General features: G+C 37.4%; 1 protein-coding gene across 1 annotated transcript in view; it reads right to left on the minus strand.

The window, feature by feature from the left end:
* Positions 1–15151: 15151 nt before the first annotated feature.
* LOC106301130 (probable receptor-like protein kinase At1g33260) overlaps positions 15152–17193 on the minus strand; it is a 3518-nt gene continuing 1476 nt past the window's right edge. Inside the window, exon 2 of the mRNA XM_013737456.1 lies at positions 15152–16125. Coding sequence (XP_013592910.1) covers positions 15407–16125 — 719 coding nt within the window. The 3' untranslated portion in view covers positions 15152–15406. The remainder of the gene's footprint in view (positions 16126–17193) is intronic.

Here is a 17193-nt window from a genome sequence, read left to right on the forward strand (position 1 = left end):
GGTAATGTGATTTAATGTAATAAGGTAATAATATTAGTCATGCCACATGTCTTATTTTCGAAGAGGGTTTCTAAAACGATGTGAACGCTCTCTGGAGCCTCGATTAGTCCATTTTATTTATGTATTTACTTATTAATATTATTTTTGTATATTATATATTTTCTTAAATTGTGTAATTACTTATTATTGTATATATAATTCGTATATTATATATTTACATATTTAAATCTATATTTACTTATATTTTCGTATGATTTAATGTATATATTGTAATAATGTGTAGTACGGTAATGTGATTTAATGTAATAAGGTAATAATATTAGTCATGCCACATGTCTTATTTTCGAAGAGGGTTTCTAAAACTATGTGCACGCTCTCTGGAGCCTCGATTAATCTCTTTTATTAGTATGGATTACAAAATTTATAGTTTTTTTTAATTACAAAAGCCCTATGGCACGCTTGAATAAACTTATCAAGAGAGAGTTATTATTTTAGCACTATTCAATATACTCCTCTAGTTTGTGTACACTTCATTCTCTTTCATAGTTTCAAACTTTCAATCTCCCATGAACTTTTTCATCCTTTACTATTCAAATCCCTCTTAATTTTCCCAACAATAATTGAAGTTTTTTTATTTTCAGAAAAAATCTCAAATCCATGTCTTCTCTTGGGTTTTTCGTCAGAGAGAAGACGTACAAAGGGTTTTGAAAAGAGAAAATGAGAAGTTCCTATCTATTTGACCCCAAAACGAAGATAGATTCCAATTTCTATCACTATGGTTCGTGTCCACATAGATCAACTTTTGTAATGTCCCTAAATCTTATTCTCTTGAGGGATACTTTTTACGATACATATGGTAAAGCTACTCTCTTTATCTGATTTGTAAAATGGGTTTTATCAAAGTTTGGATTTTGATTTAAGTTCAGTGATGACTATGAGATGGAAGAAAATGAAGCTTTCTCTCTTCTTCCTCGTCGTTGTCGACAGCGTTGTTGTGCCTTAAGGAGCATGTCCTGGAGAACATACTATATAAATGACAACAACGAACCTGACATGGATGACTGTCATGGATGGTGATAATCTTGATGAAGAATGGAAGGCAATGGTGGAAGAGGCTATGTCAGGTAAATGGGAGTAAGTATTGCATTCTAAACCTCACAGCTTTTTTTAGTATTTGAGTTTGGATAATTGTGATGCTTTTTATACTTCAAAATATATTTTTGTAATGTTATCATCTTTTTCTAAATATTTATTGTTTGTTCGTGTTATAACGGCCTGGTTCTTGGCCCAAAAATTTCTTAAGCAGAGCCCGTTGGGACTGCGGCCCACTAGGGTAAATGGCCTAGGGTTCCCTCCTTTTCCTATAAATAAAGCTGTATCCTCTCTCTTTTCTCGCATTCTGAAACTTCAGCTAAGCCCTGCAGAGATTTAGAGAGACTAGAAAACCCTAGCCGTCAAGTTTCTCTTTTTCTTTTCTCTCTTCTTCTCTCACGTCTCTCTCTCTCCTCGCCGTCGCTCTCTCTCCCTCCTCCTCGCTGGTGCCGTATGGTGGTGGTGGTGGTTGCAGCCGATTGGTGGTGGTGACTAGATCTCATCTCTCCCTTGTTCCTTTGTTCCAGATCTGTTCAGATCCCATCCCCCTTGTCTCTTGTTCCAGATCCAGATCTAGGCTACGGTGGAGTGTCTTGAACCCAACTTTCTCTCATGATTCTGTATACTCCTTTATGTTAGAGTTAGGATTGAGTAGTCCATGTTAGAGAGCTAGGTTGATAGAACATGTTTACTGATTAGGATGATAGATGAGTGGATCATGATGCATAAGGACCCTCACACTGTTAACGGGCCTTAATGAACTGATTTATGTTGTTGTGATGTTGACTGGTTGATGGGTGATGCTTGTATGATAGGATGTGTAGTCCCATGTGTTGTTTGTGATTAAAGTTAGGATGCTAGAAAGAAGTGAATGCTAAGATGATAGGTGAGTATTGATTGTTAATGTTATCGTAAGTAGAACTTGAGTGCGATGTGTATTGTGTGTGACACCGATAACGGGTGGCGTCTAGTGAACGAGTATGAGTACGAGTCCAAGTGTAAAGGAATGAGAAAATGAATGAGAATGAGACGTGATGTGAATGGATAAGTGAATGACGTTAAGGATAAGTATGGGATTGGGTGATCATATAGAGTATAGAGGGCGTACGTGGGGTAGTAGTTCTACGCTAGGCACCCATAGGAGTTGTGGAAACCCACATGAATATGGGGTAGTGGTCTAGCGAGAGCTACCCACGGAGAACGAGAAGACGAGCCAGCCGCGAGAGGCGGGATATAAAAACGTGCATTGTAGGTGTCATTAGTTCATGGTCGGGTATTTGGGTGTTAAAGGTGTCATAAGATGGAGTCAGTCTTGTATGTCGAGTCGGTTAAGTCTATGGTCTGATGTGTGTGGCAATGAGTGAGGTCATTGTATTGGTTGATCGCTAGGTTGTTAGAAACGTCGAGAATTGTGAATGCTTGGAAATGATGATGATGATATGAATTGTGACGGTATTTCAAAGAAGGTTATGCGTCCGTCGACTCCTGGGACCAGTAACGGAACACGTAGGGTTGTCTAAATGATTAGACACGTGTCCATAATGCCCTTTCGATAACCCCGGTCGGACGCCGGGGGATCGGGCCGTTACACATGTAATCTTAAGTGTAACACTATCATTTTCTTCTTGTGGTAGATGTTCTCCAATGGGATGAGAGAATCAGAACAAAGACATTTAACCCTCAGAATTAGTGCTCAAGGTACGGCAATTTCATGTCAAGCTTTTTCATTATTGATCTTCAAGGTTCTTAAACTGTTTGAAACATTCACTTTTGTTTCAGTCTTGACTTACTTTATGTTATTTGAAACAGGTTAAGAAGACTACAACAGGTTATGACCTCTGAGTTACAATGGCGTAGATGTTTTCATTCTTGCTATCTCCCTCATCAGCAAGGTTAGCTATGGGAATATTTGTCAATTATGTTTTTCTGGCTGTTTTATTCATAATCCAACATAGCTTGTTGGGATGATTAACAAACATTATCTCTCATTTGATTTTTGTTCTTTATATGCTTCTCTCTTTCAGTGGATTCATGAGCTCATATATTATGTTCTGGCATTTAATATATTTATACAATTGAAAAATTGCACCGGGTGGCACAATTAGTAATATGAACTTAAAAACACTACATGAACTACTTCAATAATTTTTGGGTTTGAGTCTATAAATGATAACCCAGTACTAATCAAAAAATCGAACTAACAATAATGATATTTGGTTAACTGATATACACTACTTAACTTAGAAGATAAGAGAATAATCTACAAGTTTGAATATATATATAGTAATAATCGACTACTGATCTAAAATCCAGCTAATGATAATAATGTCCGGATAATTATTTAAGTTAGCAGACTATTAATCGAAAACTCCAACTAACAATAATAATATCTTGATAGTTGAAATACACTACTTAACTTATTAGATATAAAGCACCACGTGAATGCCATCATAGATGATGATTTCTGGCAAGTGGTGAAGCAGGAGAAGCTGCTAGAAGGAGATTTCGAAGTAAAGAGTTCGATGAGCTTCGGCGGATCGCATTGGTGTCGATCGATGCCAGATCTCGAACAACAATCGGCGGACGTTAAGCAAAACAGATCGACAGCCATTCCAGAGCATCGATCGACGACACTTACGGAGTCAACCGCATCTTGCAATGTCGTAAAGATCATGACTCACGAGGAGTTCGCAGCAAAACACCCACATCCGCCCAGCCTGTTTATGTCAAAATCGATAGGCAAACTGGTCCTGCCATCGATCGACAGAGAGAGACCGCCATCGATCGACAACCTCCAGCACCCATCGATCGACGCGCACCTCTCACATACCAAGTGCAGATGCCAAAGATAGACGTTGCCCGTCTCAATGTACTCAAGCCACAACCCAAACCTTCAGCTAACCGTCATGAGACCACCAGCACACATTCAGCTGATGCAGCAGAGCCTCTGGAAGTTGATACAGCTCCTATGGGGAGAACCTTGAGGAAGAGAAAAGGAAAGGTTGCTAAGCATCTGTAAAGGGCTGCTAATGAGAAGGAGATGGAAAGTTACCAAAAGAGAGTCTTCAGGATTCCATTAGAGAAACCATTCGAGGAGGCCTATTTTACCCACAGATTGTGGATGTTCTTCAGAGAATCTGAAGAGGACATTAGGAGAATGTTCTGTGAGGCCAGAGAAAAGAAGAAGAATAGGATTACACTAAAGAAGAAGAGTGATCCTGAGAAGTTTGCAATACCATGTACGGTGAAGGGTATTGAGTTCCCACATGCACTGTGCAACACAGGAGCATCAGTCAGCATCCTACCTAGGGTTATGGCTGACCATCTGGGTCTGAAGGTGGAGCCTTCCAAAGAATCATTCACTTTTGTGGATTGTTCTCAGAGAAGCTCAGAAGGAATTGTAAGAGACCTAGAGGTGCAGATTGGTAATGCCCTAGTTCAATTTGATTTCCATGTCTTGGATATCAAGCTAAATTGGAACTCTTCTCTGTTGCTTAGGAGAGCCTTCTTGTCAACAGTAGGAGCAGTGTGCAACATGCAAACCAACCAGTTGTGTCTGACGCTCATAGACCCCATGTCTACTACGATCTTATTCCAGTCATGAAACCACAGATATCCTCCAGAAGAATTGATGATCCAGGACTCATAGCAGCATGCCACTGTGGAGCAGAGTACAAGACAGAGTACTCTGCATCGATCGAAACTCACACCGCAACATCGATCGACAGTGCCAATCAGAAATCGATCGACATTAGTAAGGAAGAATCTATCGGCAGTAGTCCAGGCGATTGGGAGAATGACTACTACAATCCCACAATGGTGATGCACACTTCTACCATGCATATAGAGGAATATGATGATGATTATGAGGAGGAACAAGCTATAGAGTACATAGCCATTCTTGCTGGGGAAGATAGACTTCTCCACCATTCCTCTTGGAAAAGGAATGCGAAGTCGATCGACAGAACCGTCCTAACATCGATCGACACTCATCTTCATCAGGCAAGCTGCAAACGAGCATGGGCTGACATTTCTTACTACCCATCGATCGACACTGGAGTCGACCGTGTACGAGAAGGTGATTACTCAATTGGAAATTGGGCAGATGATCACTATCACGAGAGCTATGCAGTAGAAACAGTGGTACATGAGCGAGGGGTTGATGACCCTCATGAAGGTTTCACATATGAGGAACTTCTCAACTACCAGAAACGTTCAGATACAGATTCACTCTTCGCACAAGCTTGTGGAAGAGGAACCCATTTCTATCGTCCTTTCAACAGCGCTAAACGTCCGTCGATCGACATTACAACATCCACATTGATCGATATTCATTCACAACCACCGTCCGCTGAAAGGGAAAAAGCTAAACTTAATAATAACTATCTAACACCGGATGAGTTTGGTATTTTCAGAGATCCAGATATCTATGCAAGAACAATGGATGGACATGAACTGCAAGTATCCAGAGAGGACATTGCAGAAATTCTTCAGATGGCTAATGGAGCAGAAAATCTCTTCATACAACAACTCAACAGTCCAACACACCAGCAGATGGTTACAAACGAGTTCTATGACACAGCTGGTGGAGTAGATGATCGTTTCAAGCCAAAGTATCGACAACATACTCAACCGTCGATCAACATTGACGTCCTAACATCGATCGACAGACGCCCCGAGTTTGGAAAAAGAGCCTATGACCGAGATGGCACTAGGAGATTCCAATAGGAGGAGAAGGATGAGTATGGAGTCTACAGAGATGATTATGGACATGCCAGAGATGTAGATGGACATATCATCCGTGTATCCAAGGATGATATCAGAAGTCTTATGGAAAAAGCCTCAATGGAAGAGCACAGCTACTTATGTTTTCCAGAACATGCCAGGTCATTCACACAAACCAAGCTAGTACCAGAGATGAGATCAATGAGATGCTTTATGGAGTATGTTGAGCCCAAGAAAAGAATAAAGGTGACTTCCAGATGAAGCTTGATGGTGTGTACTACCCACTGAATGATAGCATCAGTTGGTTGACTACATGCATGGAGGAGATGAAGCAAGATATAGCAAGAATCCAAATACAACGTGCGGCCGAAGCAACTGCACCAGCATAGATCGACAGAAAGCTCTCAACATCGATCAACGACAACCTCACACATTCAAATCCGATGAATTCTCAACCAGATTCCTACACCAGAGCAGAGATTGATCAGTTGGTAGAAGAGATCTACAGAACTCTGGAATCAACAGAAGAGAGGCTTGATAGGAGATGTGATGACATATATTTCCCAATGGACCTTACAATGAGTTCTTTGACTTCTCATATAGAAGCAATACAGAGGGAGTTAGTAGAGATTCAGAGATACATCGCTCGTCGACCAGAGGCGTCAGCATCGATCGACAGACGCAACAACATATCGACCAACAGTCGCAGATGAACATCGATCGACGAAGCTACAACCCAAGGGAGGCTAGTACCAAAGATGAAATCAGACATATCTGATACAAACAACCATGGAGAGGAGATCACAGACGATGCATACGCCACACTCAAAAGGAATCAGTTCCAGCTTGAGAGTCTTGGAGAAAGATTGCAGAAGATAGAAAATGAAACTGCAACAATGAAAGAAAAATGGCGCAGAGGAGATGAAGCAATGAGAGACTTCACTGGTACATGGTTCAACAAGCGCAGAGAAGAGATGGAGATTTGCTTCCCAGCAAGTCCAAGTTTTCCACATTACAATCTAAATCACCTCCAAACTCAAGCTAAATGACTATAACAAAGCGATGAGTGGGAGGCAACCCACTATTAGGTAATATCTAATTGATTTTTATTAGTTTAGTACTTATGTTAGTTTTTATATTGCAGGTCATAAAAAGAAAAACAAAATAAAAAGATCCGAGTAGACGATTGTCATGAGTATCGACCGACGAAACACTACCGACATCGATCGACAGAGCATCACCTACCGCGACCGATGATAACACAATTACATCGATCGACATTAATTTCGGTCTGGTATATCGTTCTAACTTGTTACATTGAGTCCTTATGTTTTAGTTATCACCATAACTCCAACTGAATTTACACTGGGGACAGTGTAGTTTAAGTCTAGGGGGATGTTTATTGATATTAGTTTATTCATGAGTCTTATTTAAATGTTTTCAAAAAGAGTTTTTATTGAGTCAAGTAGGAGATAATGAATTTTTTGATTTTTGATTTTTGCTTATTATCTAGCCACACCATTCTAGATTTACTAGTTGCATATAACACTAAAGATATCAAAGTGGATCAACCTGTCAACTATGTTGCACTTGCTGAGAATGTTTGAAGGAACCAAAGCTGACCTCCAACCTAATTGAGCTCAACTCTGCTTGTCTTGGGGCTTGGTATACATGGGATCAGATTCTTCAAACAAGTCTGGAAGGTAAAGCCTTGTGTAGAAATATCACCCTCTCTCTATCTCAATTTCGAATTTAGGTTTTTATATTTAAAAATATATATAATGTAGTTAGAAATAGAAAAACTTAGGAAAGAATCCGAACAAGACTTGGTGGCTACAACCATTAAGGCTTGACTCATAAGAATTCTATAGGTAAAGGATTATAACAGGACTTGGTGGCTACAACGATTAAGGCTTGATTCACAAATAATCCTAGGATATATGTCAAGAAGAAGTGAACAGGATTTGGTGGCTAAAACCATTAAAGGATTTGGTGGCTAAAACCATTAAAGTTTGATTCATGGAAGCATGTCCAACCTTGGTCAATGATCTTGCAATAAAGCAGACTTTGAATAGGGAAGAAATTAGTAGAGAGAGAGGATATGAACTTTTGTTTACCTCCAGATCTAGATACTTGTTTGAGCATCCTGTGATCGATACCTCCAAGGTATAGCCTACACTTTAAATTAGGCAAGAATTGAAGTTGGTAGTGGGGATTATCAAACATGATTTGCTAAGCTGTTGACTAGATGAACTTGGTTGTTGGACTAAAATATGGTATAGTGTGCTTCTAAGACTAGGACTTTCTAAGGTGTTGATTCTAAGTTTTAAAATCTGTGAGTCTCTGATGTTTTCAAACCTCTTTCAGAGAGACTGCATGTATGTTTTGCTTGAGGACAAGCAAAAAGGTAAGTCTGAGGGAGTTGATATACCATCGATTTGACCCATTTTTACCCATGGTTTATAAGTATTTTAACTACTATTTATTATATTCTATAGTCTGTTTAGTATATTTATAGGATCAGAAGTGATTTGGAAGAAAGTAATGATTTTGGAGCATTTTGGAGATATTTGGAGAAAGCATCCGAGCTGGCCATCGAACACGACCATAGGTCAATATTGAAGAAAAATAATCGATCTATGTTCACATCTTGACATCGATCAACAGCGAAGCGCGCAGAAAGCCCGCTTGGACCCAGCCGCCTTATAGCCCAAGTCTTCACCAATTTACAAGATTACCCCTGACGAGTTTTAACCTAATTATATAAGCTTTGCCAACATGTTAGAGGCAAAGTGTGCTTTCTTGTTTTACTATTTTCACAACAAAAGGTTTTCTAGGATTTTAAGTAGATTGGAGAGAAGATCCAAAGAGATTTGTGATTGGAACCCCATTGATATCTATCTATTTATTTATGCAGTTTTATACCTTATTGTTGTTATGAACTGCTTAGCCATGTCTGAGTAGTTCTCTTGTTAGATTTAGGGTTTAAATAGGTTATGAGGGATTAACTCCAACTATAGATTGCTAAGTTGTGATATTCATCATTAGGATTGTCACTAATGCATGTTTCTAAACTAGCTACCTAGAACTTGTTGTGGAGTTGTAGACATAAGCGATAGCTTGCATCTCACCTTGAATCCATCCTAACTGAGCTAAGATTGCTAGAGTAAGGCGAGAGCTGATCTAGGAAGCTTAGTGAGCACATTCAACCCGTGCGTTAAAGGCTTGACCAAACGCGTCGATCGATATTCCAATCGAATAATCGGTCGACTGTTCAACAAGTGTATCGATCGATATTCCTATAGAATCATCGATCGACACTGGTCAATAGACAAACCTAGAAAGCGAGAGCCTAATGGTTTGTTTATAAGTGTTGAGCTCTATAATATCATGTATACAACTGTTAGGCATCTCTAGGATTATAATCCTGATTACCTGAATAAAAACCCTAAGTCTAGCTACTTTCATCTAAGTACCAAAACCGCCAATCAAATCAATCGAGCAACTGTCTTGCTCACAAACCTGTCTTTTACATTAAATCATAATCAACCTAGCTTAATCGATCTGATTAGATTTATTAGGTTCTCTAGCTCCCTGCGAATTCGATCCCTAAGTACTACAACTGAATCTCTTATTTGAGAGTAATTCACTCCTTAGGGTAATTTGAGTGAGATCAGCTCACAAACATGCTATTTACATTTAATCATAATCAACCTAGTTTAATCACTCTGATTAGATTTATTAGGTTCCCTAGCTCCATGTGAATTCGATCCCTAAGTACTACAACTGAACCTCTTATTTGAGAGAGTAATTCACTCATTAGGGTAATTTGAATGAGATCAGATCTTTCGCTCTATATACGAAATGAGCCCTTCACTTCCTTCCCCGACAACTTCTACCTCGTCGGTAAACACAACTCCAGCTACAATAACATGTACTCAGGCTCCGACAAACAATTCTCCAGCTCCCACTCGCATGACCACTCGAGGTCAAGCAGGAATTGTCAAGACAAAAAAAATCTTTTCTCTGTTCACTTCCTCTGCCTCTCGGCGCCCAACCAGACACCAAAAAGCCTTAGCTGACCCTAACTGAAACCCATCAATGACAGAAGAGTATGATGCTCAAATTAAAAACAGAACTTGGAGGCTTGTACCAAGGCCTTATGGTGCTAACATAATTAATTCAATGTGGCTTTATAAATATAAGCATGATGTAGAGGACAATGTGACTCGATGTAAGAGAAAGTTAGTCGCAAATGGCAAAACATAGGAACCAGGAGTGGCCTATGATGAGACATTCAGTCCGGTAGTGAAACATGCGTCGATGAGGACTGTCCTAAATATAGCTGTTAGCAGAGGCTGGGAGATGAAGCAGTTCGACGTGAAAAATGCTTTCCTGCATGGTTCGATTTCGGAGGATATATACATGCACCAACCAACCGGATTTGTCGACAAACAACACCCATCCTATGTTTGTAAGCTTGAAAAGACGCTCTACAGCCAGAAACAGGCACCTAGGGCCTGAAATGCGCGTTTCAGTTCCTATTAACTCGTCTTAGCTTTATCTCTAGCAGGTGCGACCCATGGTTGTTTGTTTACAAGCGAGGACATGATCTTCCCTACCTACTTCTCTATGCAGACGACATAGTCCTGACTGAGTCTAACAAGAAACTCCTTCATGGGATCACAACGAGTCTAAAAGTGAATTTCCAATGACGGATATGGGACGATTATCTTACTTCTTGGGGATCAGAGTCCACTACAACAAGTCCGGTATTCTTCTCACGCAACAGCACTATGCATGAGAGATTATTGAGTGTGCAGGCATGCAGGATTGCAAGCCGCTTTCTACACTAGTGGATGTTAATTCAAAACTTTCAGCAGAGGAGGGTGAGTTACCTAAGAATCCGACAGATTATCGCAAACTCGCTGGCGCACTTCAATATCTAACATTCACAAGGCCATATATTACATATGCAGTGCAACAAATATGTTTATTCATGCATGCTCCACGACACAGTCATTTCAATGCGCTCAAAAGGATCATTCGCTACATACAAGGTACAAAAGATCAAAGTTTACAGATTTACAAATCAAAGGTGGACTCTCTAACGTCATATTCTGACGCGGATTGGACAGGGTGCCCTGACACAAGAAGATCTACATCATGTTACTGCGTCTACCTTGGCCACAACCTCATTTCATGGTCTTCAAAGCGCCAACAAACAGTTTCCAGGTCAAGCGCAGAAGTGGAATACATAGGAGTAGCAAATACAGTAGCTGAGACGTGTTGGATAATATCAGCTCCGTATACATGTCTTCAAACCCCGTGCAACATCAAAGAACCAAACATATTGAAATCGATCTTCATTGTGTACACGAGAAGGTTGCACTCGGTCAAGTTAAGGTACTTTATGTTCCAATGGCCTTTCAATATGCTGATATCTTCAACAAAGGATTACCAACATCACTCTTCCTGGCATTTATGAACAGCTTAAACGTCAGACAATCCAACGTTCTCACTGCGGGAGGGTGAAAGAATATGCCCAAGATATTCTCATTAAGTTTTGTAAATATATTATCTTCCTGTAATATAGGAAGCTGAATACTCTGTTGTAACAACCTCTATGTTAAATACGCTAGAACGTATGATGAATAAACTCAAGCATTTTATCAGCCTTACAATGACGATGAAGACAAGGATGAAAATTTTGATTCTCAGACTACTTCATCTCCACAAACAACATCATCTCCAGCGACGGCCTCATCTCTGGCAACGACCACTTTGCCAACATTGGCTTCACCATTTGACGACCTGGCTCGCACGTAACTCTCCACTTTGATTGGATGACCTTTCTTCCAACCTTCCATCTTACTCATCTAGAACTTCCTCACAAACATCATCCTGACGGCGACACGACACAGATATTCACTAACAACAAGCCCAAACACCTTCAACGATTTTAGTCTGCTAAGCTACATAGAGCTCGACGATATCCTCCTCAATGATCTCAACAACCTTCTTTCTAACGACAAATCAAGATTAGACGCCAGAACCTCGTTGTTCTCCCGCACCATCAATGACGACCTTGTCAATCAAATTTCTCAAGCTCTCCTCAACCGGATCTGAAGATATCAACACCTCCATACGATGACAACCTTGAATCCATGGACAATGAGATCTAAGATCCCCGCAACAGTGACGAGCTTGAGGAGCTCACCTCCTCCTTGAAAAATATCTCCTCTCCACTATGTGCGACGAGCTCAAATCCACGAGCACCAGCCTCTTCTCCATGGCGCTCGGATCTACGCACATCGTCTCCTCTTCTCCAACAAACAGAGGTACCGGTCTCGTCTCTTCGCCGCAAGACATAGATGACGACAACTTATGTTCTAGCGCAACGGCCTCAACAATTCTCAATCCAGTGCCCCCACCATTCCGATGAAGTTCCAATTTCACTCTACGAGATTCCTTCCCCCACACAAATCAACGGCTACCTTAACCATATCTTTTAAAGAAGAGATCACAGCACCAAGACAAAAAAAAAAACTCTGTGTTAATAAAGTTATCACTACGATGTCGCCTAAGCCAATGGCTAGCTCGCCTCTTCACCAGGTACAGATCTATTCTCACCAACAAACTTTGTTGATCTCAACTCAGCCATGTCGTTACTCATCTCATACTCAAGAACGTGCAATCTTCTTTTACGTGAATATTTTCCCTCAGATCTTGAAGAAGAACTAGAGACCATCCAAAAGTGACCAACACAAATCAAGCAATGAACCTCAAACTTATATCTTTGAAGATCTATACAAAATATCAAACAAAAGATATAAATGATCTGATTTTTCACAGAATTAGAGAGATTCGCCAAAGTTTTACACTTGCGAACCGAGGGAACTATTGTTGGAGATGACTTATCACAAAACCCAGCAATTGCTAGATCCACAATCAGGTACGCCCATATAGTGAAAAACTAATCTCGCTATAAAAGAAAATTGTACTTGATATAAAAGAAGGCGTTACAATCATTGAAAGGAGATGAAAAAAGTACAGAAACAAGACAAGAAATCGAAGACCACAAAATTCCAAACGACTTCTCTTACTTGTCTTTGACGACCAAAAAACTCATAAAAGAGAACTTGTTTAGATAATATGTTTGGACGATCTCTTCAAGTTATTGTAATTGCCGAACTTTTTTAATCCTGATTGTTAATATGAAAGTCTCCGGACCATTTATACATTTATGCTCGCTCACTCACTCATTGTTGACTAACTATGCAATCAACAATATTTAAAACGGGAAAATGGCATATTTCTCTATGAACTAATTGTTCCCGGCTTTTTTACGCACGAACTTTTAAGTCATGCCAAAAATCACATGAACAAAGGGAATATTTGATGTTGAATGTATATGCAATAAAGGAACAAATTGTAAATAACTTTTGATTTAATTCCAACTAGATCTCGATCCGCGCAACCGCGCAGATTTTGTTTTCATTTATTTTTATATAAATATTTTGTTTTCAATTCTAAATTGGTATATATTATAATATATATTTGTCTATCAATTTTTAAAACATAATAAGTTTACGGTATATTTTTTCATTGAATAGATTTTTTCAAACTTGCACATGTATTTGTATTCTTCTATATATATTTTTCGGATTATTATTTCATTATTAAAATCGTAACTATATATATATAAAGATTAGTAAAATATTATTTTATTGTCATATTTAAAGATATTGCAACATTTCGCAAATTTAGAAAATTTTTAAAAAATTAAATTTTTCGCTTCATAGATTTATATTATCGAGTAAATAATTAAACATTTAGTTTTTGTTTAATTTTTAAAATAAACTATTTAGTTTAAAATTTGTTTTCATTGGTTTAAGGTAATAAAGATTAATCATTGTTAGATGGGGAATTACATGTTTACCACTTTCATGCTACCACTTTTTATTTTTACCACCACTAAAGATACATTTTCAAAAATATTTTCTTCATTAAGTGGCAAAAGACTCTTATGTTCATGTTATTTATATATATAATAAAAAAATATTTAAAATAAATAAAAATCTAAAAAATAAAAAATAATCTTTTTAATTTTTTTTCTGAATTATACTATTTCGAAATTCAAACCCTAAACCCTAAAACTCAACTCTAAACCCTAAACCATCAATCTAAAACTTTTTTTTTTTAAATACGAACCCTAAACCATCAATTCTAAGCCCTATTTTTTTTTGAAATAAACCCTAAACCCTGAAACATAAACTCTAAACCCTAAACACCGAAACATCAACTCTAAACCATAAAACATCAACTCTAAACCCTAAACTTCAACTTTAAACCCTAAACCATCAACACTGCATCCTAAACTATCAACACTAAACCCTAAACCCTAAAAAGTAAACCATAAACCCTAAAAAGTAAACTCTAAACCCTAAACCCTAAAAAATTAACCCTAAACCCTAAAACATCAACTCTAAACCCTAAATCCTAAACCTTCAACTCCAAACCCTAAACTCTAAACTCTAAACCCTAAACCCAAAACCCAAAAACCCTAGAGTTGATGTTTTAGGGTTTAGATTCGAAGGTTTAGGGTTTTAGGGTTTAGGGTTCGAATTTCAGAAAAATATAAGGTTTAGGGTTTTAGAGTTTACGTTTAGGGTTTAGAGTTGATGTTTTAGGGTTTTGATTTTAAGGTTTAGGGTTTAGGTTTAGAGTTGATGTTTTAGGGTTTAGATTTGAAGTTTTAGGGTTTAGGGTTTAGAGTTGATGTTTCGGGTTTAGGGTTTAGAGTTGATGTTTCATGGTTTAGGGTTTAGAGTTGATGATTTAGGATTTAGAGTTGATGTTTTAAGTTTAGATTAGTTAACATATGTTTTTTTTGTCAAAGGTAATCAAAAGGTTATAAATGTCTTTTACCATTCATTAAAGATGAGGATAAAAGTGGTTAGTGTAAACATGAAAAGTGGTACTTTGAAAATAGTATTTTTGGTGATTTCTCTTGTTAGATAATAAATCTAAAATTTTAAAAGTTTACATCGACAAATATTTAAATATTTAACTTATGGAGGTATAGTATTACAACATTCAATTAAATCTATTTAATTTATAATATCTATAAATTCAATGGATCATCTATTGTTTAAATCAAATTATTGATAATCCAATAAAAATATCTGGTAGATCCAAAATTTAAATAATAAAATTAGAGATTAAATGTAACATGACATTCTAAGAATAAGTACATTAGGTCTATTTTTTAAAAAATTACACATGAATCAAGGTTGTACATTCTGTTTTAATATATAAGATTAGATGTATTATACATCACACACAGTAATATTTACAAAATCCATTTTTCACACAAATTATTGTTTGTTGTTTACTATACAAACCACTAAGCAGAAGAAGAATTTGAATCTACCTTCTTTCTTTTGGGGGTTTTGCAGAATTTCCTATACAACAACAAAACTCAATCTTCTCAGCAACGTTCAGAATCTTTTTGCGTTCTTATAAACCTACTAGACTGCAACACAAGTACGAGTCACTACCTAAACCTCATCGTCTTTTGTATGCATCACGCTTCTTTTCCACAACTGAGGAAAGACAGAGACGGGATCTTCTGGACAAGAGTCTGTACTACTTGAGAAGCCGAGGGTCTGAGAGATGGCGGGCTGCGAAGACAGAAAGCAGCCACACCGAGCATTGTCTTAACCTCTTCTATATCAAGACTACTGTCCTTAGACAACCTCGGATCCAAGAACTGTCTCACCTTTTCTTCTGCAATATTGGCACCTAAATCACAGATATCATGGATCAATGGAGCTGCCGTATGCACCAGCATCTCACCTTTCTCAGCGCTAACCGCTTCTTTACCAGAAACCAACTCAAGAACCACCACTCCAAACCCATACATGTCCATTTTCTTCGAAGCAATCCCCGTTCTCAAGTAATGAGGATCAGTGTACCCTGGAGACCCGATCATCCTCACTTGCTTGGAACGAGGTGACGACATAGCTGTAGAAGGCTGGACCATAGATGAGAACCCGACTCTGGCTGATCCGAAGTCGCAAAGCTTGCAGTTGAGGTTTTTGTCAAGAAGTATGTTGGAGGATTTGATGTCACCGTGCACAATCTGAGGGCTACATTTTTCATGAATGTGTTCCATCGCTTGCGCAACTTGAAACGCTATGGCTGTGCGGTTTCTCCATGGCAACACTTGTTTGCTGTTGTGATTGAGCTTCTCTTGGAGGTTACCTTGAGGAAGGTACTCTAATAGAAGCGCACCAGTTTCTTCTGAAAGATCAGAGATGTAAAACATTAACCCTATAAAATGATACCAATTTGGATATAATTTGCAACAAATAGATCATTTGGAACAAATAGATCATTTGGGGTAAACATGAAAAAAAAAAACAATTTGGGTGAAAACATGAAATAACAAAAAGAATTTTAATGAGGACAAGGCAAGAATAAATTACAACAACTTGCATTTATCAAAGAGAATTCGGCCAAAATAAACCTCAACTTTGTACGAATTGCCAAAAGAAACATGAACTTTTGAACTGACCAAAAAAACACCAAACTTTCATTGACTTTAGAATTAATTAATAATGTTTTCGCTGACTTGCCAATTTAGCACGTCGTCAACAAATTTAACAGAAATATTTGACATCGTTTATTGTTGGCGTTAAGTGAAACGACGTCGTTTTCAAATGAGATGAAACGACGTCGTTTTACATGATTTGAAATTAAAAATATGTAAACCCCTGGATTCGAACCCAGGTTGTTTGGTCAAATGGCAAGGTCTTTTACCACTAGGCTAGTGGAACTTTCAATGTTCTTACTAACATGTTTACTTTTATGTGGTACTAATTGAAAATAAAAATATTCTCTAAAAACTTAAAAAAATCTTTAAAATTCCAAAAAATTGAAAAATAAGAAATTTTTTATAAAATCAATTTTGAAATTAAAATTGAAAATAAATTTTATTTTTCTTTTTAAAAAATAAAAACTCTTCCAAAATTTTCTATAAAATTAAAACGAACTTTAAATTCCAAAAAATTGAAAAAAAATAAAGAAATTTTTTATAAAATTAATTTTGAAATTAAAATAGAAAATAAAATTTTATTTTTTCTTTTCATAAAATAAAAAATCTTTCAAAATTTTCAATTTTTTTAATACATTTGCTAAAAGTTGAAATTAATTATACACACATAAAAAGTTGATAGTTGTAACTTTAATTTTTTGCATTTTATTATAATTTTTAAAAAATTTGGATTTTTTTAAAAAAATGAAAATTTTGGAAACTTTTTGACTTTTTAAAGAAAAGGAAATATTTTAATTTTAATTCAAAATTAATTT

This window comes from Brassica oleracea, chromosome C6, assembly GCF_000695525.1.
Source record: "Brassica oleracea var. oleracea cultivar TO1000 chromosome C6, BOL, whole genome shotgun sequence".
NCBI classification, from domain to species: Eukaryota; Viridiplantae; Streptophyta; class Magnoliopsida; order Brassicales; family Brassicaceae; genus Brassica; species Brassica oleracea.